This window comes from Hippocampus bargibanti, linkage group LG18, assembly GCF_051943395.1.
Source record: "Hippocampus bargibanti isolate YZ-2025 linkage group LG18, ASM5194339v1, whole genome shotgun sequence".
In the NCBI taxonomy this organism is placed as follows: domain Eukaryota; kingdom Metazoa; phylum Chordata; class Actinopteri; order Syngnathiformes; family Syngnathidae; genus Hippocampus; species Hippocampus bargibanti.
The window spans coordinates 13065177-13089549 of record NC_142751.1 but is presented as its reverse complement, the minus strand read 5'-3'; the positions used below and the strand labels follow the sequence as shown (position 1 = coordinate 13089549).

The 24373-nt window shown below is 37.2% G+C and overlaps 3 protein-coding genes across 8 annotated transcripts in view; all 3 read right to left on the bottom strand.

The window, feature by feature from the left end:
* The window catches only part of loxhd1a (lipoxygenase homology PLAT domains 1a), a 34447-nt gene extending 29498 nt beyond the window's left edge, over nt 1-4949 (bottom strand). The window contains exons 1-2 of the mRNA XM_089021051.1: nt 4171-4949; nt 2992-3106 (exon numbers count right to left, since the gene is read on the bottom strand). Coding sequence (XP_088877177.1) covers nt 2992-3106; nt 4171-4738 — 683 coding nt within the window. The 5' untranslated portion in view covers nt 4739-4949. The remainder of the gene's footprint in view (nt 1-2991; nt 3107-4170) is intronic.
* Nucleotides 4950-5854: 905 nt separating this feature from the next.
* On the bottom strand, nt 5855-20788 carry st8sia5 (ST8 alpha-N-acetyl-neuraminide alpha-2,8-sialyltransferase 5). Of its 6 annotated transcripts, none has more exons than XM_089021053.1 (9): nt 20239-20788; nt 18063-18170; nt 16493-16588; nt 14114-14206; nt 12832-12990; nt 11778-11922; nt 11254-11366; nt 9929-10021; nt 5855-9831 (listed from the first exon to the last, which is right to left on the bottom strand). In XM_089021053.1, exons 1-9 carry the CDS (start codon nt 20382-20384, stop codon nt 9369-9371), a joined length of 1416 nt encoding a protein of 471 aa, XP_088877179.1. In that variant the 5' UTR covers nt 20385-20788; the 3' UTR covers nt 5855-9368. The 6 variants fall into 6 exon arrangements, with proteins under 6 accessions (XP_088877179.1, XP_088877180.1, XP_088877181.1 ...); XM_089021054.1 differs by having other exon boundaries at nt 12832-12918; XM_089021055.1 differs by lacking the exon at nt 16493-16588.
* A 740-nt stretch (nt 20789-21528) lies between these two features.
* timm10b (translocase of inner mitochondrial membrane 10 homolog B (yeast)) lies at nt 21529-23987 on the bottom strand. Its single transcript, XM_089021063.1, has 3 exons — nt 23773-23987; nt 22983-23078; nt 21529-22838 (listed from the first exon to the last, which is right to left on the bottom strand). Exons 1-3 carry the CDS (start codon nt 23797-23799, stop codon nt 22617-22619), a joined length of 345 nt encoding a protein of 114 aa, XP_088877189.1. The 5' UTR covers nt 23800-23987; the 3' UTR covers nt 21529-22616.
* Nucleotides 23988-24373: the final 386 nt, after the last annotated feature.

The window sequence follows — 24373 nt, the reverse complement described above, 5'->3', positions numbered from 1 at the left end:
AGAAAATTGTCATTAGTTACTTTGAGTTACTCCGCATGAAGAAAGTTCATTTTGGAAGGAAGACTGGATCCTTATGACCCAAATGCGGCTAAACCTCATATTATAAATAAATAAATACAGTAAAAAATGATGAATAAATAATAAAGAAATGGTAAATAAACAAATAAATGAATGAATAAACGAATGAAAAAAATGAATAAATGAATGAAAAAATAAATGCATAAATAAATGAATAGATATATATATATATATGAATGAATGAATAAATATATAAACAAATGGATAAATAACTAGATACATAAATAAATACATCAATACACAAATAAATATATAAACACAGTTATAACTACAATAATAAATACAGTAATAAATGAGAGATTAATAATAAATAAATAGTAAATAAACAAATAAATGAATGAATAAACGAATGAAAAAAATGAATAAGTGAATGAAAAAATAAATGCATAAATAAATGAATAGATATATATATATATGAATGAATGAATAAATATATAAACAAATGGATAAATAACTAGATACATAAATAAATACACCAATACACAAATAAATATATAAACACAGTTATAACTACAATAATAAATACAGTAATAAATGAGAGATTAATAATAAATAAATAGTAAACAAACTAACAAATAAATGAATGAATAAACGAATGAAAAAAATGAATAAATGAATGAAAAAATAAATGCATAAATAAATGAATAGATATATATATGAATGAATGAATAAATATATAAACAAATGGATAAATAACTAGATACATAAATAAATACATCAATACACAAATAAATATATAAACACAGTTATAACTACAATAATAAATACAGTAATAAATGAGAGATTAATCATAAATAAATAGTAAATAAACAAATAAATGAATGAATAAATGAATGAAAAAAAATAAATAAATGAATGAAAAAATAAATGCATAAATAAATGAATAGATATATATATATGAATGAATGAATAAATATATAAACAAATGGATAAATAACTAGATACATAAATACACCAATACACAAATAAATATATAAACATAGTTATAACTACAATAATAAATACAGTAATAAATGAGAGATTAATAATAAATAAATAGTAAATAAACAAATAAATGAATGAATAAACGAATGAAAAAAATTAATAAATGAATGAAAAAATAAATGTATGAATAAATGAATAGATATATGTATATATGAATGAATGAATAAATATATAAACAAATGGATAAATAACTAGATACATAAATAAATACATCAATACACAAATAAATATATAAACACAGTTATAACTACAATAATAAATACAGTAATAAATGAGAGATTAATAATAAATAAATAGTAAATAAACAAATAAACGAATGAAAAAAAATTAATAAATGAATGAAAAAATAAATGTATGAATAAATGAATAGATATATGTATATATGAATGAATGAATAAATATATAAACAAATGGATAAATAACTAGATACATAAATAAATACATCAATACACAAATAAATATATAAACACAGTTATAACTACAATAATAAATACAGTAATAAATGAGAGATTAATAATAAATAAATAGTAAATAAACAAATAAATGAATGAATAAACGAATGAAAAAAATGAATAAGTGAATGAAAAAATAAATGCATAAATAAATGAATATATATATATATATATATATATATATATATATATATATGAATGAATGAATAAATATATAAACAAATGGATAAATAACTAGATACATAAATAAATACATCAATACACAAATAAATATATAAACAGTTATAACTACAATAATAAATACAGTAATAAATGAGAGATTAATAATAAATAAATAGTAAATAAACAAATAAATGAATGAATAAACGAATGAAAAAAATGAATAAGTGAATGAAAAAAAATAAATGCATAAATAAATGAATATATATATATATATATATATATATATATATATATATATATATATATATATATATATATATATATATATATGAATGAATAAATATATAAACAAATGGATAAATAACTAGATACATAAAAAAATACATCAATACACAAATAAATATATAAACACGGTTATAACTACAATAATAAATACAGTAATAAATGAGAGATTAATAATAAATAAATAGTAAATAAACAAATAAATGAATGAATAAACGAATGAAAAAAAATTAATAAATGAATGAAAAAATAAATGCATAAATAAATGAATAGATATATATATATATGAATGAATGAATAAATATATAAACAAATGGATAAATAACTAGATACATAAATAAATACATCAATACACAAATAAATATATGAACACAGTTATAACTACAATAATAAATACAGTAATAAATGAGAGATTAATAATAAATAAATAGTAAACAAACTAACAAATAAATAAACGAAGATGTAAATGAATACATAAATAAATGAATAAATACATGAAGAATGAATGAATATATAAATAAATAAATTGATAAATAACTGGATATAAATAGATAAATACAGTAATAAATGGCAAATATTAAATAAATACTAAATAAACAACAGATAAATAAAAGAATACATGAACGAGTACATAAGTAGCTAGATAATAGATAGAAGGATAAATAAATCAATCGATCAATAAAATAAATAAATACATGAATAACCAAATAAATGAATGAATAACCAAATAAATAAATAGATAATATATACATAAATAAATAAATTGACAAATAGATGAATAAATGAAAATAATTAAATACATGAATGAATGAATGAATGAATGAATGAATGAATGAATGAATGAATGAATGAAACAAATATATAAATAGATAACTAAATAGATACATATACCTATCCCAAAAACTAATACTCAATCCCTAAACTTCGTTCGTCTACCGGGGCGCCACACAAATTGTAAAGCACAAATTTGAAGAACGTTCTTTGTATTCATAGTCCAAGATATTACAAACAAAAACAAAAAAATGCTACTCACTTGCTGGCTAGATGAACTTTAGGAGTGACACCAAACTCTCCGAAAAGGGTCACGAAAACATTGGCGTCAGTTCCGGCTCCTTTGACATCTCCGGTAATGGTGACCACTTCATAGACTACAACCACACCAAGACAATTTTACTTTTTTCTCTTGTTGTTTAGGATTTAAAGGACAACCGACACCATTTTTTTCCTAACTGACATCAGAAAAATGTTTGATAGCATCTAAAATACCCAAAACACGCAGGCTGATATTTTAGTCAAACGCAAAACACCAATAAAAATGACTTAAAGTGTCCCAAAACTGTCACAAAATGAGCTCGGAACTGGGCAGATTCAGAAAGTCCCGCCCCCTTTTCGTGACGTCACGCCATGATACTCCTTCACAAACTGCCTTGCTCCAGAATCAAAACAATGGCTTCAGAGAGTTCAGATTCGGAGAAGATGCTTTCTTGTTACTCATCCAATTATGAATGTGATTCAAATACAGTAAAGTCTCGTTATATCGATATTCAAGGGAGTCCGAAAAAATATCGATATAACCGGGACTATCGATATATCCGACCCTGTTTGCATGTAATTTTCTCCGTGCGTGCATAGAAATAGTATCGATATAACCGGGACTATCGATATATCCGATATCGATATAACGAGACTTTACTGTAGTTCTGAAGAGGAAAGCATAAATGTTTGCAATCGATTAGAGAAGTCCTTCCGTATCAATTCGAGCCGTCTGGACTCCAATGTAGCACCCAGAAAATGCACAAGATGGCGCACAAGCTCCATTGGAAATGGGCTGGTTTGTCCGCTGGGAATTTTTTTTCAACTTACACCTTCTTTATGCGTGTTACCGCAATTGGTAGTTTTGGTGCGACACACGGCGATTCACCATTGTGTTATTTATGTAGTTTTCCTTCTAATTTCGCGATCAACGCGGTGTTTTCAGATGACAAAAAGTACCCAAAATGCATTGTGTGTCGCTTTCTCTGTCAGGGGTGTTCCCTCTGTGACGTCACTTAGGGCATCGTCATCAACTATAGCTATATGCGGTGGAATCATTGTAAAATGAGCTCAGTAGAAGTCATTTGAAGTGATTTTACAAATTATGTACACAACTTGTCCGAAGGTGTCGGTTGTCCTTTAAAGGTGATATAAAGAAATACTACTCGATTTCAATCACCTTTTTTCTTGTAGTAGACGTCCTCATAGCCATCGGATGAATCCGTGTGGTAGTTGAGTAGCTCGCTCTGATAGATTGCGGCGTAATCCACCTGCTTGTTTTTAGATTTCTTCCCTTTTTTCTTTTTGTCCTCATCGCTTTCATTCGATCCCTTTTTGGCTTTTTTCTTCTTCTTTTTGGAGTCTTCATCCAGTGTATGTTCTCCTCCCTCATCGTGGGATTCTTTCTTCTTTTTTTTCTTCTTCCCGTCTTTGCTTTTGGTCTTGGTATCAGTGTCCGTTTTGGTCTCCCCTGAGGATGTTTTCTTTTTCTTTTTCTCCTTTGTCACCTCGCTTTCGTCTTCTTTGGCGGTCGGTTCATTGTTGTTGTTGTTCGGCTCGCCTTCCTCCTTCTCAATCTCTGTTTTTTTCTTCTTTTTTCTCTCTTTGTCATCGGAGCTCTTGTCCTTCTTGCGAGTCTTCTCACTTTCAACGCTCTTTTTTCTCAACCCTGGAGCTTCTTCCACTTCCCCATCCACCCCCTCTTCGCTTTCTTCGAATAATCTCGAATGTTTCTGTTTGGATGGCATATTTCCCTTGGAGCTCTTAAGAGCAGGACGAAGTTTCGACGAAGCTCATTTGAACTGTTTAATGGTTTCTGGGTCTTTCCGAGACAAACTAACGACAAACCTTTTAGACATCACTCACGAAAGAAAAAAATAGCCAGGCTTATTACATGATCGTGAGGAGAAAGCCGTGTGAAAAGGGAGCCTTGCGTAGAGATAACTTATCCTCACTTTCCATTATTCATGGCGTCTGGATCACTTTACCGGGGACAGAGGGGGGGGGTTGTCTCGCTTTTACCTTCACTTTACGCACCTCACGTACATAAATTAACTGCAGTGAGCTTTCGTTTCCTAAATAAACGACATTTGACAGTCCTCTTCACAAATCCGGCTGTACAAAGACGATATAAATTGAGATTGCCGTCCTTGTGGGGTTATTCGAGCTGATTTTGGTCAAGAAGCGAGTGTAGTAGTGATGTGTCGTTCGCGAACGAGTCGGTTCTTAGAACCGGCTCGGTGGAGAAATTTACATTTCACAGCAGCGAAGTGAGGAAAGTAAAATGAAAGGAAAGGAAGAAGCAGAAAAACAAAATACAGGAGCTGCTGGAAAGGCAGCCTCTCTTGCGGTGCCATCTCGAAGTCAAAATAATATGACAACATCAAGACACAATCATTCAATCTTAAGCACCTTCTGTACCCTCTTTGTTGCATGAAGCAGTTCTATATTAAAGAGGAGATGATCAAAGCGTCATTTTCACCAGTGGATCAAGGACGTCATGGTGCATGTCTGCTACAAGCTAAATGTTGAAACCAAACACAAAGCTGTAGCATCCATTGACCAAAAGAGATTGTCTCACATCTCCTTCCCCTGGTAAATCCGCTTCAATTCCAAGCCGCGGCAATTCCACATACGCATTATCCTTGATGAATGTTATGGCCAAAATATGCTGACAAACAATAGGTATCCGTTCCACATGACGCACAACTCAAAAAAAGAAACTAAAAAAACATAATAAACTCAAAAATAAAACACTAAAACAACAAAACAAGCTGAGAACACTTACTGACGGCTGCCTACTCGGGCGCCATCTTGGATTTATCGGTAATCAATGTCTGCTCTCATGATTTGTCTTTTTTTTATTTCATCTGTATGGTTTATAAACATTTTTTGGTCGATTTGTACTGAAAGATCAGTCATCATCATCATAACATAACTGTACAAGAAGACAAAAAAAAATCTAATCAGTTTATTGACAAACATGTTTCCGCACTGCCATTTTGTTTTTCTTCCTTTGCGGATTATGCAGAGTGGCCCCGGTGTTTTTTTTTTTTTATCCCAGTCTCAATTCCAAAAGTCTTAATAATGGCGCAAACATATTGCCGCATAACACATAATGAGCGCCACCGAAGTACGACCCGCTTCCATTAAATAAACAATCTCTTGGATGCAAAATGTGCCATAAACGTAAACTTAATCATGCACAAGTATGGAGTGACGAGAGACAAACTCAGGGAAGCCGGATGAGAATTGCGTCTCGGACGGAGTGAATGGAACGTTATAAGGCAGCATGGCAAAAAGATAGAAGAAGAAAAGTACAATAATCCACAGTTATTCACGTTAATTTTTTCAATTTTTAATACCCAATGATGCCACCGGAGGGTGCTAAAGTAGTACATGAATGCCAAAGAGCATAATTAAAATGATGTCATTTATTTGATCATAATAATAATACATTTCATTTATAAGCGCCTTTCAAAACTTTCAAGGTCACTTTACAGTCATAGGATGAGTTTTTCTGTGGGTGAGCAGCGGCAGACACACGCGCCAGCGTTCACTCAACCCGGAAGTAACTCATATCGATGGAAAGCTAGCTAACCAGCTAATAGATAGCCAGCTATCTATCCGGCCAGCCAAGTAAATAGCCACATAGCTCGCTAGCTAATAGATAGCGAGCTATCAATCCAGTCAGCCAGCTAAATAGCCACATAGCTCGCTAGCTAACAGATAGCGAGCTATCAATCCAGCCAGCCAGCTAAATAGCCATATAGCTAGCCAGCTAATATATAGCTAATAGATAGCCAGCTATCTATCCAGTCAGCCAGCTAAACAACCACATAGCTCGCTAGCTAATAGATAGCTAGCTATATATCCAGTCAGCCAGCTAAACAACCACATAGCTTGCTAGCTAATAGATAGCTAATAGCTAGCTAGCTATATATGCAGCCAGCCAGCTAAATAGCCACATAGCTAGCCAGATAATAGATAGCTAATAGATAGCCACCTATCAATCCAGCCAGCCAGCTAAACAGCAACATAGCTAGCCAGCTAATAGATAGCTAATAGATGGCCAGCTATCAATCCAGCCAGCCAGCTAAATAGCCACATAGCTAGACAGATAATAGATAGCTAATAGATAGCCGCCTATCAATCCAGCCAGCCAGCTAAACAGCAACATAGCTAGCCAGCTAATAGATAGCTAATAGATGGCCAGCTATCAATCCAGCTAGCCAGCTAAATAGCCACATAGCTAGACAGCTAATAGATAGCTAATAGATAGCCAGCTATCTATCACGCCAGCCAGATAAATAGCCACACAGCTTGCTAGCTAATAGATAGCCATCTATCAATCCAGCCAGCCAGCTAAATAGCCATAAAGCTAGCCAGCTAAAAGATAGCTAATAGATAGCCAACTATCAATCCAGCCAGCCAGCTTAAAAGCTATACAGATAGCTAACTGTTCATCAAATCCCCTGTTATTTTATTTTATTTATTGTGAAAAGACGCATTAGTTCATTGTCGGCAAAATAGCGGGGGATTATGACTGTCAATCAAACCAAAAGTGAATCCCATTGTTGAGTGTCGTCACACGACTGGAGGACATTACCCACTAAGGCCACTGTAAAAAAAGGCCAATTTCAAATACAAAAGTAGACAACCGGATGCTTTTTTTTTTGTCTTTTGTTTTTGATTTTTTTTTTACACAACATATAAGAAATGTGCCACACACGTCCGCCATATTTGGATAGCAACAAGTAGTAAAAAAAAAAATGGAACCACTAGAAAACAGCACAGAAACAACATCAACAAGACCACATGACAACCACAGTGAATAACAAGCTTCCAATCGCACTGAAATGGCGTCCATTCAAAGCAGAAACATTGAGCGGGAACCTCCAAAGTTTTCCTCGGAAATCAGATTGCTTTTTCTGTGGCTTTTTTTTTTTTAACGTATTGCCTCAAGAGGCTAGTGTAATAGCTGCACAGAATTTGATGAAAAGATCATCATGCTAACAGTGTGTGGTGATCGCCGACAAGGACAAGGTGTTGCGATTGATTGGGAAGTGAATTTTGCTGTCTGCCCCCTTTCAAATTAACTCATTAACTGCCAGATGATGTGCAAAAAATGTGTCTACTCCAGTGCCAGGGTTTTTGTCATTTTCACTCAAATTGCACGACCCACAGAATATTGAGTTTTAGGACAACATGAACATTCAATGCAGATTCAATGCAAAACCTTAGACTCTTTTTCTTTCATCAGAAAAAAAGAGTTAATTGCTAAGTAATATGCGTCATGAGGTATATGAGCTTGAAATGGGGGCGGCTGTACAAAAGGCAAACATTTTTCCCCCTTGTGGGAGGGAAAAACATTGACAGAGGTCTGACCAGCGCTTTATCTGCACCCCCGCAAAGGAAAAAAAAAAAGATTTTTGCGATGGTCAACGCGGAGCGCCATTCCCGAATTTATTCAGCTTTTGTTTTTTTTTCTTGCGGGGAGTGCTGATAAAGCACTGGTCAGACCTCTGGTGATGTTTTTTCCCTTCCGCAAGGGGGCAGCAATTGGCTTTTGTCCATGTTAGCGCTTTGTTACAGCTTCAGCTGTTGTTAAAGCGCTATGTATGTATGTATTGCATTGTATTTTGGACAGCCGCCCCCATTTCCAGCTCATATAACTCCAGACCCATTTCATTTAGGAAGTAACTATTTTTTTTGTGAATTAAGAAGAGAGTCTAAGGTTTCTTACACTGCATTAAATGTTTATATAATCCTAAAACTACATTTTTCTCTGTGATTATCCAGAAGTGCTTAACTCATTCACAAAATTATTTGGGAATTGAAAATAGGACGTCGAGCACCATTCCCGCATTTGTTCGGGTTTTGTTTTTTCATACTTGGGTGCCGATAAAGCCCTGGCCATGGCCTCTGGCAAAGTTTTTTTCCACAAGGGGACAGGATTTCCCTTTTTTTCCATGTTAGCGCTTTGTACCAGCTCCAGCTGTTGTTAAAGCGCTACATAAATCAATATGTATGTATTGTATTGTATTATATTTTCTACAGCCACCCTCATTTCAAGCTCATATAACTCCAGACCCATATCATTTAGGAATTAACTCTTTTTTTTTCCTGATGAAAGAAGAAACTATAATGTTTTTTTTTACGTTGCATCGAATGTTTATTTAGTCCTAAACCTTAATATTCTGTGGGTCCTGGAATTCAAGTGAAAATGACAAAAACCCTGGCACTGGAGTGGACACATTTTTGCACATCATCTGGCAGTGAGTAAGTTAAAGACACATCATTTTTCTGGGAACATATTGTAACATGCCGTTCTACTTTGGAGGTTCCTTCCACTTTAAGGAAAAAAAAAACGCCACTTCACGTGCACGGCCCCGTGTGTACGCGCACGATGCCTCGAGCGTGCATGTGAATGAAATTAAAAATCTCATGTGGCATGGCGTGGAAACCCGGCCGCGGTTTCACGTTGTCGTAGTAGTGATGCGTGATGAAAATGCCCGACGGATTCATGGGGAAAGCCCAGAAACCGTAAAGGTGCACCTCTTCGCACAACTCCAGCGCGGCGGTGACTAGCATCAGGCCGCTACTGAGGCGTTTGGCTCTCACGCCCTGTACAGCCCAGAAGCGTTGCACGTTGAGCAAATATTGCGGGTGGAAGAAGAAAACGCCGCGCTGGGAGTCAAAATCATCCAGCGTGTACTTGACCCGGAAGGAGACGTCTGTGTTGTGGGTGCTGTAGAACGCCGGAAGCACCACGGATGAATTCTCGTAGTTCAGGAGGACGTCGTAAAATGGACGCCGCCATTTCTCAAGCTTCTGAAATCTAAAAAAAAAAAAAAAAAAAAAAAAAAAAAACAAGCAAACTTGAGAAAAATAGGCATGGCGGGTAAGGGTTGAATTTTGGGAAGATAGTAGCGTACCTTTCGAAGATGATGCTGGGATTGATGGTTACCAGGTCGGTTTTTGTGCCGACGTCAGATGAGTATTTCTTGCTGATGGGCGGTAGGTTGCATCTATCGGACAGGTGTCAAAGTCAAGGCCCGCGGGCCAAATCCGGCCCGCCACATATTTTTTTTCGGCCCGCGAAAGCAAATCAAACTTGTTAAATTCCATGATGATTGCTAAAATCTGAGCCAAATTTTCATATTTTTGGATGTCAACCACAATAAAAGTCATTATTCTTGACTTCAGATTTGAAAACGAGTTATTCGTTAATTTTCTGTGTGCTCTATATGTAATATTTGAAGTGATTTAAACATTCTAATGGGTTCCCCAAATTCATAACGGCCCTCGAGAGGAAACCATAACTACAATGTGGCCCGCGGCAAAAAATGACTTTGACACCCCTGATCTATGAGAATCAGAATCATCTTTATTGGCCAAGTGTTTAGAACAAACAAGGAATTTTGATGAAAAGGTTTCTTCAGCTGTTATCTGTACTTCTTTGAAGGTGTCGGATGTTTCGCTCATTCGAAAAGCTTCGTCAGCGAACTAAAATTTTGCTGGTAGTTCTGGCCCTATATTTTCTGGTAGTTCTGGCCCTATATAGAGGTGGCATTGCCTTTTATATATATATATATATATATATATATATATATATATATATATATATATATACAGTAAAGTCTCGTTATATCGATATTCAAGGGAGTCCGAGAAAATATCGATATAACCGGGACTATCGATATATCCGATATCGATATAACGAGACTTTACTATATATATATATATATATATATATATATACTGTGTGTAGATATATATGTGTATATAGCTAGATAGCTTATATGTTTCCTGACTCAAATAGCTAGCGAGCTAGCTAATAGATAGCTAAATAGCTATCAGTCGCTGTATTTGTAGTACAACACGTGTGCAATTATGCAGATCTCCTTGAGCGTCTCGAACGGTAGCGCCTGCCTGAGGGGAGTCGCTGTAAAAGGTGGTGGGCAGGGTGCGGAGGGTCCAAAAAATAAACAGCAGCTATACTTTATCAACTCATTCGATGACAGCTTGGAATATTTCACGTCAGATGGAAAGTAAGTAAGCGTGAACAAAGCGAACGTGACAAATAGCAGTCAGCAGTTCCGAGTTTAAAAGTCTGTCATTGTTTCACACAGAATGGGGAACGTTTTAATTGGAAATATGTTATCTGTGTCACAAAAAAAGTGACAATAAAGATTAGCGGTGCGTGTGAAATCCCTGGATAAGATACCAGCTGATTTTTTTTGTTGTCCTTTCCTCCTACCTGAACACAAAATCTGCCGAGTCGATTTCCTTTCCGCAGTTGCTGTTCTTGATAATGCCGCCGTTTCCGATCACGGCGCATTTCTTGTACTGGGATTTGGAATATGGCATATCCTAGAAAGCACAAGTGACATCACCAGCCCAAAAAATTAGCCTAGCGTATAAAAACACTTATTTTTGTACGTTATAACTGTAGTTCACTGTAATCATTTCCTATAAAATGGCCGTCTACTACGATGTATAATTTATTACCGTCGAGTGTACACTGGCGCGTTTTGGCTGCCGCTGCTCGCCCGCAATTATTTTTAGCTTTTCCTTAGCTTTTTATTATTATTTTATTTATGGTTTTATTGTTCTGTGTATTGTTCTTTTAATAATAATAATAAATTTGATTTCTAAGCACGTTTCAAAACTCTCAAGGTCACAGGATAAAGTTTTTCTGTGGGTCAGCAGTGGCAGCCACATACGCCAGCGTTCACTCATATTTATGAATTATGTTTATTCAAAATCTAGCATAGGACTCACATCCGGGAACATCTTGAAGACTTCAGTGGTGATAGGAAGTATGCCGCTGGTGTCCACCTCGTACCTTAGTTTAGTCCCGGCGGGGGTGTTTCTTTTGGTGGTGAACAGGAAAGAAGGAGCGTTGCAGCAGCGAGATAATGACATTCTGGAACAAACCAAGAATGTCTTGGTTCAGGTGGAAATTTGTAGTTGGGCTGCATTTGTGGTTATTTGATTAGGTTACGTGTAATCAATGCCTAGTACAGTGATACCTCGGTTTACGATCCCCTTGGCTTACGAACTTTTCGGTTTACGAATGTTAAATTTATGAATATTTTACCTTGGCATACAAACTATTTTTCGGGATACACACGGAGCGCCACAATGAGTGATATGTCGTTCGCGAACGAGCCCTTTCTCCTAATGAGAAGATGTCAGCCGACTGTTTTTGTCCTCTATTCCCCGCCGGTAAACATTAAAGAGACAGCCAGACGACAGAGAGAGAGTGATAAAATGGTTAGAAAACAGTGAAATTGATGAGGAACAAGGTAAAATTATGGCAGAGAAAGCACCGACAAGGGATCATTCCTCAAGATGGTGAAAGAAGAATGCTACGTTCCTCATCAAATGTTTAATGCTGATGAAACCGACCACTCCATTCCATCACGCCATCAACGACTATCACAAAGATAAAAAAAACGACTTTATTATCCAGTACGGTTTATTTATTTAATTATAATACCATAGCACATTTATTATACATAAAATAAGGTATATTTTGTGTATTGTTGTTGTTGTTGTTTAAGGCTCAGAAAGTAGAAAATTATGTTTTATGGGGACCTGGGAACGGATTATTCTCATTTTAATGGTTTCCTATGGTAAATTATTTTTTGGGATACACACTTTTCGCCTTACACACTCTGTCTGGCAACCAATTAAGTTCGTAAGCCAAGGTATCACTGTATAAGATGGAGGGAGATTTTTTTTGTGACTGGTCTATTTGTTTCTCCATATAAAAAAAATCTGAAGTTAGCCATTAGCCTCAATTGGTTGTATATTTCGAGGTGATGCTTACTTGAAATTGCTGGTCTCCTCCTTGCTCTGCTCCCACTTACACACCTGCAGGTTGCGCCATCTCTCAAACAGATCAGACGTTTTGACCCTGGCGGACAGGCAGAGAGACTTGTGGAATGAAGAAGGATAGCCATGACCGTGTATTTTCCGATTATTGTTTCTACAAAGTGCGGGGAATCGAAGAGAAAACAACACAAAGGCAAACATGATTACAAACGCCGGGAACGGAGAAAGAGCCGTGGATGGGTTGGGGAGTTGAAAAAAATGGAGCAGATAAATGGCGTTGATTGTACTGCCGAAAGGAGCGGCGAAATCTAGTGCGGCTGGAAATAGATTGTCCTTGAACTGACATTTCCCGGTAGTGGAATAGAAAACTTGGTTCGCAGCCTGTAAATTTAGTGATGGGAATTCCGGCTCTTTCCAGAGAGCCGATTCTTTTGGCTCGGCTCACTAAAAAGATCCGGCTCTTTTGGCTCCCAAATGGCTCCTCAGTTTGTTTGTTTGTTGTTGCTTAAATTAATTAACAACCAAAAATCATGTAAACTTATGTGAAAAATGAATTACTCGTGTAAAAAATACACTATATCAAATATTTTTATGTATATAGCTTGATTTATGTGCACAAAGTTAGTGAATGCTAACTTTCACTTTCCCTGTGGTTACTCTGGTCTGATGATCAGCTGTCACTAATTTGCTTTTCATATTAATAATGCTATCATACCAACTAGTAAAAAATATAATAATTGAATCATAATAACATCATAATGTGATAACATTTGTCCACGTGTCTACAATAACGCCCTTTAAGTGACAGTTGTTTGTAATATTTGACAGCAGCGGGTGAAATTGGCAGCTTCCCGCGTTAGCTAGTTATGCTAGCAGCCATATGCTTTTCAATTGTTAGCTTAAATAAGTTAATATTGAGTCTTGTACTCGTGAATAAATCCTCAATGATTGTTTTCTACTCATTTTGTATCAATGTCTGCTAGTTATGAGCAATATTTAATTGGGTTATTTGACCACAAGTGAAGATGCAGAACGTTGTGTTAGCTTATCCGCTAATTGCTATGTGTTTGTCATTAGTGAACAAATGGTGAAATGTCTTGGATATAGTTAATTTTATTCAACAGTTTGGTATAGTATGTCACTTAATCAGTTAAAATAACATCATTTTGTGGCCAAAAGACAGATTTTGAGTCCACTTGAGTCCATGTGCTGTTTGTCAACAAAAAGCGCCGAATAAAGCTCGACACATCTTCGCGCGGAAACCATAATTTACTCACATTGTCAGGACTTTGACATCCATAATATCCTGTCTGATCTCTTTGCATGTCGTTGAGTTGTACTCAAAAGGCCCGTCATAGTTTCCCAAATACCTGGAGGGATAATTAATACACAGTCACCGGAACAAGTGAGAGTAATAGTCGTAGTAGTTGGATGGCAACAAATCGCACTGCATAACAGTGAAATACTACTTTTCTCCCCTTAATAACAATGAACGATGACAAATAACGAATTATTTGTGATTTTATATTGTATATTTCTATTCAGAACAGCTTAAAAGTGACACACTAACGGTCTGGTGGGTGTGCGAATCATTATATAACACTTGCTAATGCTACTAATCATTACATAACATAACATAACACTTGCTAATGCTACTATGAGCCACAACGGCTGATTTAAATGATTTTTATTGAATAAAAAGTATTGACAAAATATGTTTTCAGTAACATAAAGCTTTTTTTAAAACTCCCCTTTCGGACACTAAATTACTAAAAAGTTGAACAAGTATTTTTTTTTTACATTTTTAATCGGCTTTCTAAGTAAAAACAATACAATTCAAAATAACGAATGTTGAAAATGAAACATTAAAGCATATTTGTGTATTATTTTGTGTTTCTAGATCAAGTGATATTGAAGCAACAAGCAAGAATCGTAATTGGATCAAGTTACATTCGCAGAATGAAGTGGATGGCTGATAGGTGAGTGACGTCGCTGCAACATGTCACATGGGCTGTGCATGGTGGCAAAATGCGATGCGGGTTTCGGGATTAAAAAATAATAATAATTAAGGATTTATAACCAAATAAGGGATGCATTGAAAGGAACAAGATGCAGGATTGAATAGCACATAACCCAATGCTAACACCGGTTTGTCTACATCCACCTGATGATGCATTTCGAGGAATTTTAAGATTCGCCTCAAAATGGCTGCTTCAAAACAAAATGGCCGCTTCAAAACAAAATGGCCAAAAAATGGCCTTTTCAGCGTACGATTTGGGTGCTTGAGACCTTTTCGTACATCCTGTTGTAAGCGACATTTACATACAATTTTATGTCCATCGGAGGTGCTGCAATCATGTAGCTTGGTGACAAAAAATTGTTGGGGACATTTTTTTTAACCTTGCAGGGAGCATTTCCAACGTTCCAAAAGATTTAATAATAATAATAATAATAATAATAATAATATAATAATAATAATAATGCATTTAATTTATAAGCGCCTTTCAAAACTCACAAGGTCCCTTTACAATCACAGGATAAATGTTTCTGTGGGTGAGCAATGGCAGCCACATGCGCCAGCGTTCACTCAAACTGGAATAACTCAAATAGAAAGTTAGCTAGCTGGCTAATAGATAACTAATAGAAAGCTAGATAGATAGATAGCTAATAGATAGCATATAGTTAGCATATAGATAGCTAGCAAGGTAGCCAGCTAGATATCTAGCTAGATAGCAAGATTAGTTAGCTAATAATAATAATAATAATAATAATAATAATAATAATACATTTTATTTATAAGCACCATTCAAAACTCTCAAGGTCACTTTACAGTCACAGGATAAGATTTTCTGTGGGTGAGCAGCGGCAGCCACACACGGTAAAATTTTCAGCAATTTAACGTTCGTAAACCGAAAAGTTCGTAAGCCAAGGGGTTCGTTGTTAAGGCAATTCGCTATGCGAACACATTTGAAACAAATTTTCTATTTCCTTTCGCATCATTTTGTTTTTTCTTGTACTTCCTGTCTACATGACGTCACATCCTATCATTCGTAAACCGACTTATCACTGTAAAACCCAAATTATTATTTGGATTTTTTATTGTATTTTTTTAAACAGAAGAGTAATTGCTTTTCAGTGGTCATGTACCCTTGAATACATCAACATTTCTCTCAATTCTAAAGGATTTTTCGGGTCCCCTAATAAAACGTGATTAATTCATCAAAAGATATCACAAGAAGGCCTCATAACAATAATCGGGTGGGTCCCAAAAAAACTGAATAAATAGGCTTTTAAATCCAAGACACAATGCAGATGTGAAGAAAGGAAGGCACAGGGTGAGTCCACACTATGTACACGGCATACACAAGAACTGTGCAGAACATGACAACAAGGCGCTGGGAGGATGGGAAACACATCGACGGGAGGGTCCGCCGGATTTTAGAACCGGCTGAGGTGGTGACGATTCAGGAGCGATGGGTGGGGGTTAAAGGGTTAAGATAGACGTCATCATGCAAAATCCGAAAGTGCAACCACCACGGGAGGGAAAAAAAAAAAAAAAAACTTCTGTACCCTTCCGACCAATGAAAAAAAAGGAAAAGGGGAGGCATTCTCGGGGTTTCTGTGAATGTACTGGAAATGCCTTCAAACGGGCCTACCTGTGAGAGCGTTTGTTTTTCTTCTTAATATCGGCTAGGCAGGGTGTGACTATTACGGAGATCTGTGAATCGGGCTGAAAATGCTGACGGAAACATCTGTCAACATGCAGATAGGTTAGGAGTTAATCGTGTGACGTCGTCGAAAACGCCCACCACCCCCCCGGCCCCTTTCACGCCCTCATTCTCACATGTGGCTACCAACCTGCAGACTGCATAACAGAGAATGGAAAAATAGATTGGATGTGGATGTGACGTCTCGTGATAGCAGCATACCTGTCAACGTATACGTTTTCCCTGTATTTTAATACGTTTTTTTTTGTCATCATTTTGAATCGTGTCCGCAGTGTAACAACTTTTATATGATAAACAAATGTTCTGCGGTTATCGAGTGTTTGTCGATAAAGCATGATATGCGCATGTGCGTCACATTGTTTTCGTTTGATTTTGTATTTCCGTATTTGAAGTCCGGCATTTGTGTTGCAAACGAGGAATCAACTACTTATAACGTAGAAGTAAGCATGGGAGAACCGCCATGTAAGAAGAGAAAAAAGTAATACTCGATCATATGTATATACTGTGTCTGAAACTCATGACAAAAGGTTAGCGGACAACTCTGAAAAGTTGCCTACCCGGCCATAAAGTTGCCTGCCCCATTTTTCACAACTTGAAATCAATAAGACGACTAATCGCAAAACAAATAAAAACATTATTGCAAAGTATAAAGGATTTTTTTTAATTAAGGAAGTACCTACCACAAATGCTCCCTTGTTTAATTTTGCTAATTTTGTTGTTTGTCGTCATGGTGCCAATGCAACGTTTGCGTTGTCTGCTCAAAGCCCCGTGGACTCTAACACCTTTCAAAACTTTCAAGTACACTTTACAGTCACTGTATAGTCCGAAGCACGAAACAGGCTTCTGATTGGCTGCCGTCCCGAGTATGCAAATTGCCAAACGAATGTTCATTTGCCAATTTGCATACTCGGACGACACCCTGACTGTAAAGTGTACTTGAGAGTTTTGAAAGGCGCTTAGAAAGAGGAGTCCACGTGGCTTTGAGCAGACAACGCAATGCAAACACTGCATTGTGCACCATGACGACAAACGACAACTGGAACAAAATCTTCAGCAAGGGCTATTTACCATAAATTAAGCAAGGGAGCATTTGTGGTAGGTACTTCCTTAATTTAAAAAAATCCTTTATACTTCGCAATAATGTTTTTATTTGTTTTGCGATTAGTCGTCTTATTGTGTTTCAAGTTGTGAAAAATGGGGCAGGCAATTTTATGATCGGGCAGGCAACTTTTCAACGTTGTCTGCCTGGGTGTCCGCTAACTTTTTGTCATGAGTTTCAGACACTGATAATGTGCGCATGCGCGGTAAACTACATTTCTGCTTGTGTTAACGTTTTTTTTTTATCATTTCAAATAATATATGGCGTACTACAACTTTTATACGGGAATTGTAATCATTTATAAGGGCGGCTATTAGCCAAGGTTGACAGGTATGTGATAGCTCACTCTCTGAGGTGTGGTGCAATCGGTGACTTGGGGGGGGGGGGGGAACAAGGTACCTTTTCCTTCCATTTCTGGCAGGCTTCAGAGATCCGTCATCCGAGAAATTAACGGGACCGCTCCAATTTCCTGTCTCGTCCCCTTTGAGTCGACTAAACTGTTGCGCACTAGTAAGAAAATTAGTCAGTTTATTTGGGTTGATGTCCTCGATGGTTTCCGAGTCGTGCAGAGAATAGAAAAACAACCAAATCCAAATGCGTCCACATGGTTTGCAAATACACACAAACACACTTTTACACATTGACCTTGAGCGCTTGCTTGTTTGTCTCGAGAAAATAAAAGAATGACACATGCTCTATTTACACTCCTCTGGGTACCGGGAGACGCAAGCAAAAGATTGCGTGGATCGTGATTGTTCCTTTCTGATCTGCATGAAAAATAATTTAGCATTTGCTAAAAAAAAACTAAATGAAACAAAAAAATTAATCTCATGAAAATTGTTTACTTTCAATCAGCGTCCATCGCCTTTGATGGTAATGTTGCCCCTACTAACATGGCTGCCACAACAACACAATGGTAATCAGTGACCATTACGTTACTTGAACGAAGGGCAAAAAATACCAGCGTCTTGAGTTAAAAAAAAATCCAGCAAAGTCGTCCTAATTATGGGATGTCTCTGATAAATTTTTCTGTGTGATTATCCAGAAGTGCTTAACTCATTCACTGCCATTCACGAATGTATTCGGGAATTGAAAATATGACGTAGAGCGCCATTCCTGAATTTGTTCTGGTTTTGATTTTTCATGCTTGGGTGCCCATAAAGCGCTGGCCATGGCCTCTGGCAATCTTTTTTTTTTCTTTTCCACAAGTGTAAAAAACAACTAAGATCTTGTGCACGCATGCCCTTGAGCAATCCTAATGGGCCCTGAAAGCAGGAAGAATACTCTTGATCGTACTCTAACCCTGACCTATTGACCGTACCACCAAACGCTTCCTGTCATGACAAAGTGCTCCTTGCAACAAAGAGCTTCTTTTACAATTTGAGGTTCCAAACAGTTTGAATGGCAACTCTGTTTTCAAATTCCTGTCATAGAAATCGAATGAGCTGTTATTTTGTATAATTCTCCTTTTGTGTGTTTTCAAGCCTTGAACCTCATTCACTTGTCTCATATTCTATTTTATTGTGAAAGGACAACTGACGCCTCCGGACAAGTCGTATCCATAATTTGTAAAATCACTTCAAATGACTTCTACTGAGCGTATTTTACAAAGATTCCACGGCATATAGCTATGTTTTACGTTTTAAGACTCGCGCTGAATATTCAGGAAGTCTTGTTTTCGAGTTGGTGACGATTCCTGACGTGACGTCACGGAGGGAACGCCCCTGACCGAGAACGTGACACACAATGCATTTTGGGTATTTTGTCATATTCATAACTGGATGAGTAACAAGACAGCATCTTATCCGAATCTGAACTCTCTGAAGCCATTGTTTTGTGTCTGGAGTATTTTGGCGTGACGTCACGAACAAGGGGGCGGGGCCTTCTGAAACTCGCCACCCCGAGGTCATTTTGAAGTAGTTTTGTGACACTTTAAGTCATTTTTATTAGTGTTTTTCATTTGACTAAAAATATCAGCCTGCGTGTTGTTGGGTATTTTTGATGCGATAAAACGTTTTTCTGATGTCAGTTAGGAAACAAAAAAAATGGTTGTCCTTTAAATGTATTATAAGTGCGGAAACTCCAGTGTGCACGCATACTGTAAGCAAAATGGCCGCCGCTGAGCCCATTGCTTGTTGTCACCCCCCATTTTACCCCTCCAGCCTCCCTCGACTGCCCCCACCTGCTACTATTTCTTTCCATCCTTCTCTGCAATGGGCCCAGCGCCATTATAACACGCGGAATTATTGCGGCGGGTGCTACGGCGTTAAGAGATTAACATGTTTGGGATTCACAAAAAATGGCGCAAATTTGAAAAAAATAATCATACATTAACTCAAGGGGTGTGAGGGACGAAGGGGGGGGGGCTTTACCATACACAGCGTTGTGTATGGTACGAATGCGATGCTTGATCATCCTCAAAAGAAAACCAATGAAATCTGGTTTGACGTCAAAGAACGCGTGGGGGGGGGGGGGGCGAATGGATGGTCAAATTGTATTCTATTCTATCCCTTCTGAAAAAAGACATTCGCGAAGCATTATTTTAACTATCCAAGGTGAACCAGCACGTACTTACCTTTTAATATAGTTTTTCCCATAGAGAATTTGCTGCAACAGAGTCACCAATCCAAAAGCGCAAATAAACATAAAACAAAGGGAGCGATTGCCCAAAATGTCTTTACCCGACGACGGGTCTGTGTATCCGATCCTGCGGCGCAGCATCCGGGGTTGACGGTGACACCCCTGCTCGGTGTCTCTCTCCGTCGTTGCTGCATTCAGGACCGGGAGGCTCCCTCGAGTCTCGTTGGTCCAAACGGACCGCACATCGTCCGTCAGGTCTTCTGGCGAGGATTGCTAAACGAACTCGCTCGTTTCTAATTCGACATTAGAGGAGGGGGGGGGCATCTCCACGGGAAGAGGGGAGATGTGGGAGGGCGCAGATAGCGTAAAGGGAGGAAAATGCTAAATGAGATTAAAAAAAAAAAAAAAAAGATCAAGAACCTTATTAGGGACAATGGGGCGATGCTAAAGACAAATGCGGTTACATTTTTGTCTAGAAAAGACGGTAAACACGCACGCATATCTTTTGTGTCATCTCCAAATTGAAAAATGCCACTTGACGACAATCTTTTTCCCACAGTTATTTTACGTCCAGTAACCACTAGAGGGCGCCATTTATCCATCCATTTTTTTTTAGTCTTTCCCACACTAAGGTCATTTTCTGCCTACTTCAAGGGCGAATTAAATGAAGACTTCTACACGGGAGTTCCATTATTGTGTAAATAATTGTTTCTATACAGTAAAAAAAAAACGATACAGATAAATAGGTTGTAATTTAGTGTTGTTGAAATCTTCACGAGTATCGTCATTTTTTGTTTTGTTTGTGTGCAGGGTGAGCGACTGGTGCACAGGTTCAGGGTGTACCCCGCCTAAAACAGCGTGGATGGGCTCCCTGCGGCCCTTGTGGCGAGAAATAAAGTGCCTTTGAGAGTTTTGAAAGGTGCTAATAAATGAAATGTATTACAGTATTCATATAGTATTATTATTAAATGGTTCAGAAAACGGATGTTTAGTGCCCTCCACTGGCCAGATTTGGCTACTGCATTCAGAGATGTGCACTCGTTGACAGGGTCAAAGGTTAAAAGAAAAATGGCCCCGTTAAGTCAGGTGTGTGGACGATGAGCTCGAGATGCAAGGTAAGGTTTTTCAAGGATTATCTGAAAGCATTTTTTGATATTTAACATTTTTTTCAAGCTTCAAAGATCAGTATAGTTTATTCATTGTCATCTCTACTATTACTCCCAACATACACAGCGAGGCTCCTTCCTGACTTCCACCCCACCTGAACAAAAGGTGAGTGATCGAATTCAATCAGAATCATCTTTATTGGCCAAATATGTAGGACACAAAAGAAATGTGTTTTTAGTCGAACACGCTGCACTAGTATCATCATAAAAAAAAGACATGAGAAAGAAGTATGGAGGGCATGTCTAAGCTAATATCCATGTTTCCATTACCTTTAATGATCCAGTTGCCCCTCCCAATATGGCCGCATTTTGAACACTGTTAATGCTAAATTACCTTCAATGTTTTCTCTCATGAGTCTCACAACAATTGGCATCCATAAATATGAAAATGGGGGAATTGTTATTATAAACATAAGTAGAAATACATTTTGAGAGGGACATTGATTGCAGTTTCTGGTACAAATACGGCGTGAGTAATAATAATACATTTCATTTATAAGTGCCTTTCAAAACTCTCAAGGTCACTTTACAGTCGCAGGATAAGCTTTTCTGTGGGTGAGTAGTGGCAGTCACACGCGCCAGCGTTCACTCAACCCGGAAGTAACTCAAATAGATAGAAAGCTAGCTAGCTAGCTAATAGATACAGTAATAATAATACATTTCATTTCTAAGCACCTTTCAAAACTCTCAAGGTCACTTTAGAGTCAACAGGATACAGTCGCTAATAGATAGCTACCTAGCCAGCTAGATAGCTAACCAGCTAAACGATAGCTAGCTGTCTAGCTAGTGAGCCAGCTAGTCAGCTAATAGATATCTAATAAAAATAATGATAAGGGGTTAGGGTTACATTTCATGACAATACATGTCATTTATAGGCGCCTAACAATAAAAAAACATATATAATAATAAATAACAAATCGGCAAAGACCCGCCATGGCCGAAATGTCTATGTAACTTTTTACAAATTAAAAATAAAAACAAAACCTCTGGTGGGAAAATCAAGACGAGTAATTTATTTAACTTTTCACACGTCAACAATAGTCACTCACTTTTCAAAATCTCGCCGGAAGTAAACAAACACTTTCAAAAATCGTTTCAAAATGTCATCAAGTTCATCTTTTTTAGAAGGCGTAACTTCTAGATGACACAGTTGTCCATTTCATTTTTTTAATCAACAATTCATGTCTCAGTTAGTAAAATACCAACGTCACCGGTCAGTCACTGGTTGCGGCGATTGCAATTCCTGAGGCGTCGTCGTGGCAACCAGAGAGGTTTCGACCGCTTGCGCCGCCTTGGCGTTCTCTGCGGCCTTGCTCTCAATCTCGTCCATCCGCCGCTGCATCATGCGGGGCATCAGTTGCACATAAGTGCCCATAAGGCGATGGTTGGAGCGAATCAGCTTCCCCGCGCAGTTGTCCACGCAGCGCTCCTACATGATCAGTCGTCAATATTAACAGAGTAGATTGATACACAGATTTGTAATGAGAGTTAAATTTAGATTTAAAATTGTTACACTGTATGTCTAAGTAGTGTTATAGGTTAATTGGATAAAAGGGGTGTTCCAAATCCTTACCTCATCCATAGTTAGGTTCCTATAGTTGAAGTTACTAGTGCAGCGTTGGAAGCAGATTTCCGTCATACGGTTGTAGACAAGAAGGAAATCACGGAGCTACAAGTGAAAAAGGATTAGGATTGTTAGATTAATCCTTAGATTGAAACAAAAATTGAATTTGCATGACATTGTTAGTCACAAATTGGTACACTGTCCCTGCATGGCTACATTGCTGGTTGATACCTTTCAACCTTGGCTAGTAGTTGCCGTTATAAATGATTATAATTCCCATATAAAAGTTGTAGTATGCCGTACATTATTTGGAATGATAAAAAAAAACATAACGCGAGCAAAAATACAGATATCGTACCGCGCATGCGCACCTTATGCTTTTATTATTCCGAATGTAGGCAGCGATTAAAAATATATACAATACGATTGATGATTACTTTTGCCGCTTTGCCGTGACAATAGTAGCGATTATTAGTAGCGGCATTATTGTCGTTTGCTACCAGCAGTTAAGACGAACTGGATTTGAGCCAAAATCGTTTTTGTAAAATCGGTTTACAATTGCATTGTTTTCCCCTGTATAAAAATTGTATTACGCCGTGCATTATTTGATATGATAAAAAAAACGTATACAATACGGGGAAACGTATAAATTGCCTGGTATGCTGGTTTCGTGTCAAATACTTAATATTTGAGGTTTTCCTTTTTTTCTCTTTAATGTTTAATCATATTTTGACAAAATATGGGTGAACGTTTATTATTGACGAGGTGACAATTCCCCCACGTAACAAGAATGACTTACATTTCTCAGTTGCTGGTCATGATCCATCGTGCTCGTCTCATGCAAAAATGTTGTTAGCTTAACCACCAGCGTGCTTATTTACTTCGCGAGGACAGAATGTGTTTGTTTATATATATATTAACACGAAAATACAACCGGGGTCAGTCAAAAGCTGAGAAAGGCGATTGTTGTGAAAGAATCAGGACGCTTCGACTTTCAAGCGGCGCCATTTGTTAACTTCCGCTATTTTCTTCTTCGTGGGTTCAGGGTGCTGTTTGCATTGTAAACCGGCTCAATATCGCCATCTCGTGATCGATATTGTCAGGGGGAGGACTATGTGAATGTTGAATGTCTTAATAATAATAATAATAATAATACATTTCATTTCACTTGACAGTCACAGTATCCGTTTTTCTGTGGGTGAGCAGCGGCAGGCACACACGCCAGCGTTCACTCAACCCGAAAGTAACTCAAATAGATAGAAAGCGAGCTAGATAGCAAATAGAGCTAGTTAGCTAGCGTAATGTGTGCTGTAATGTGTCAACATCGATAAAAAATGTTTTTTTTTTTATGTTTATGTTATTGGCTGATCAAATTCGGAACATAATCTTTTGTCTTGTGC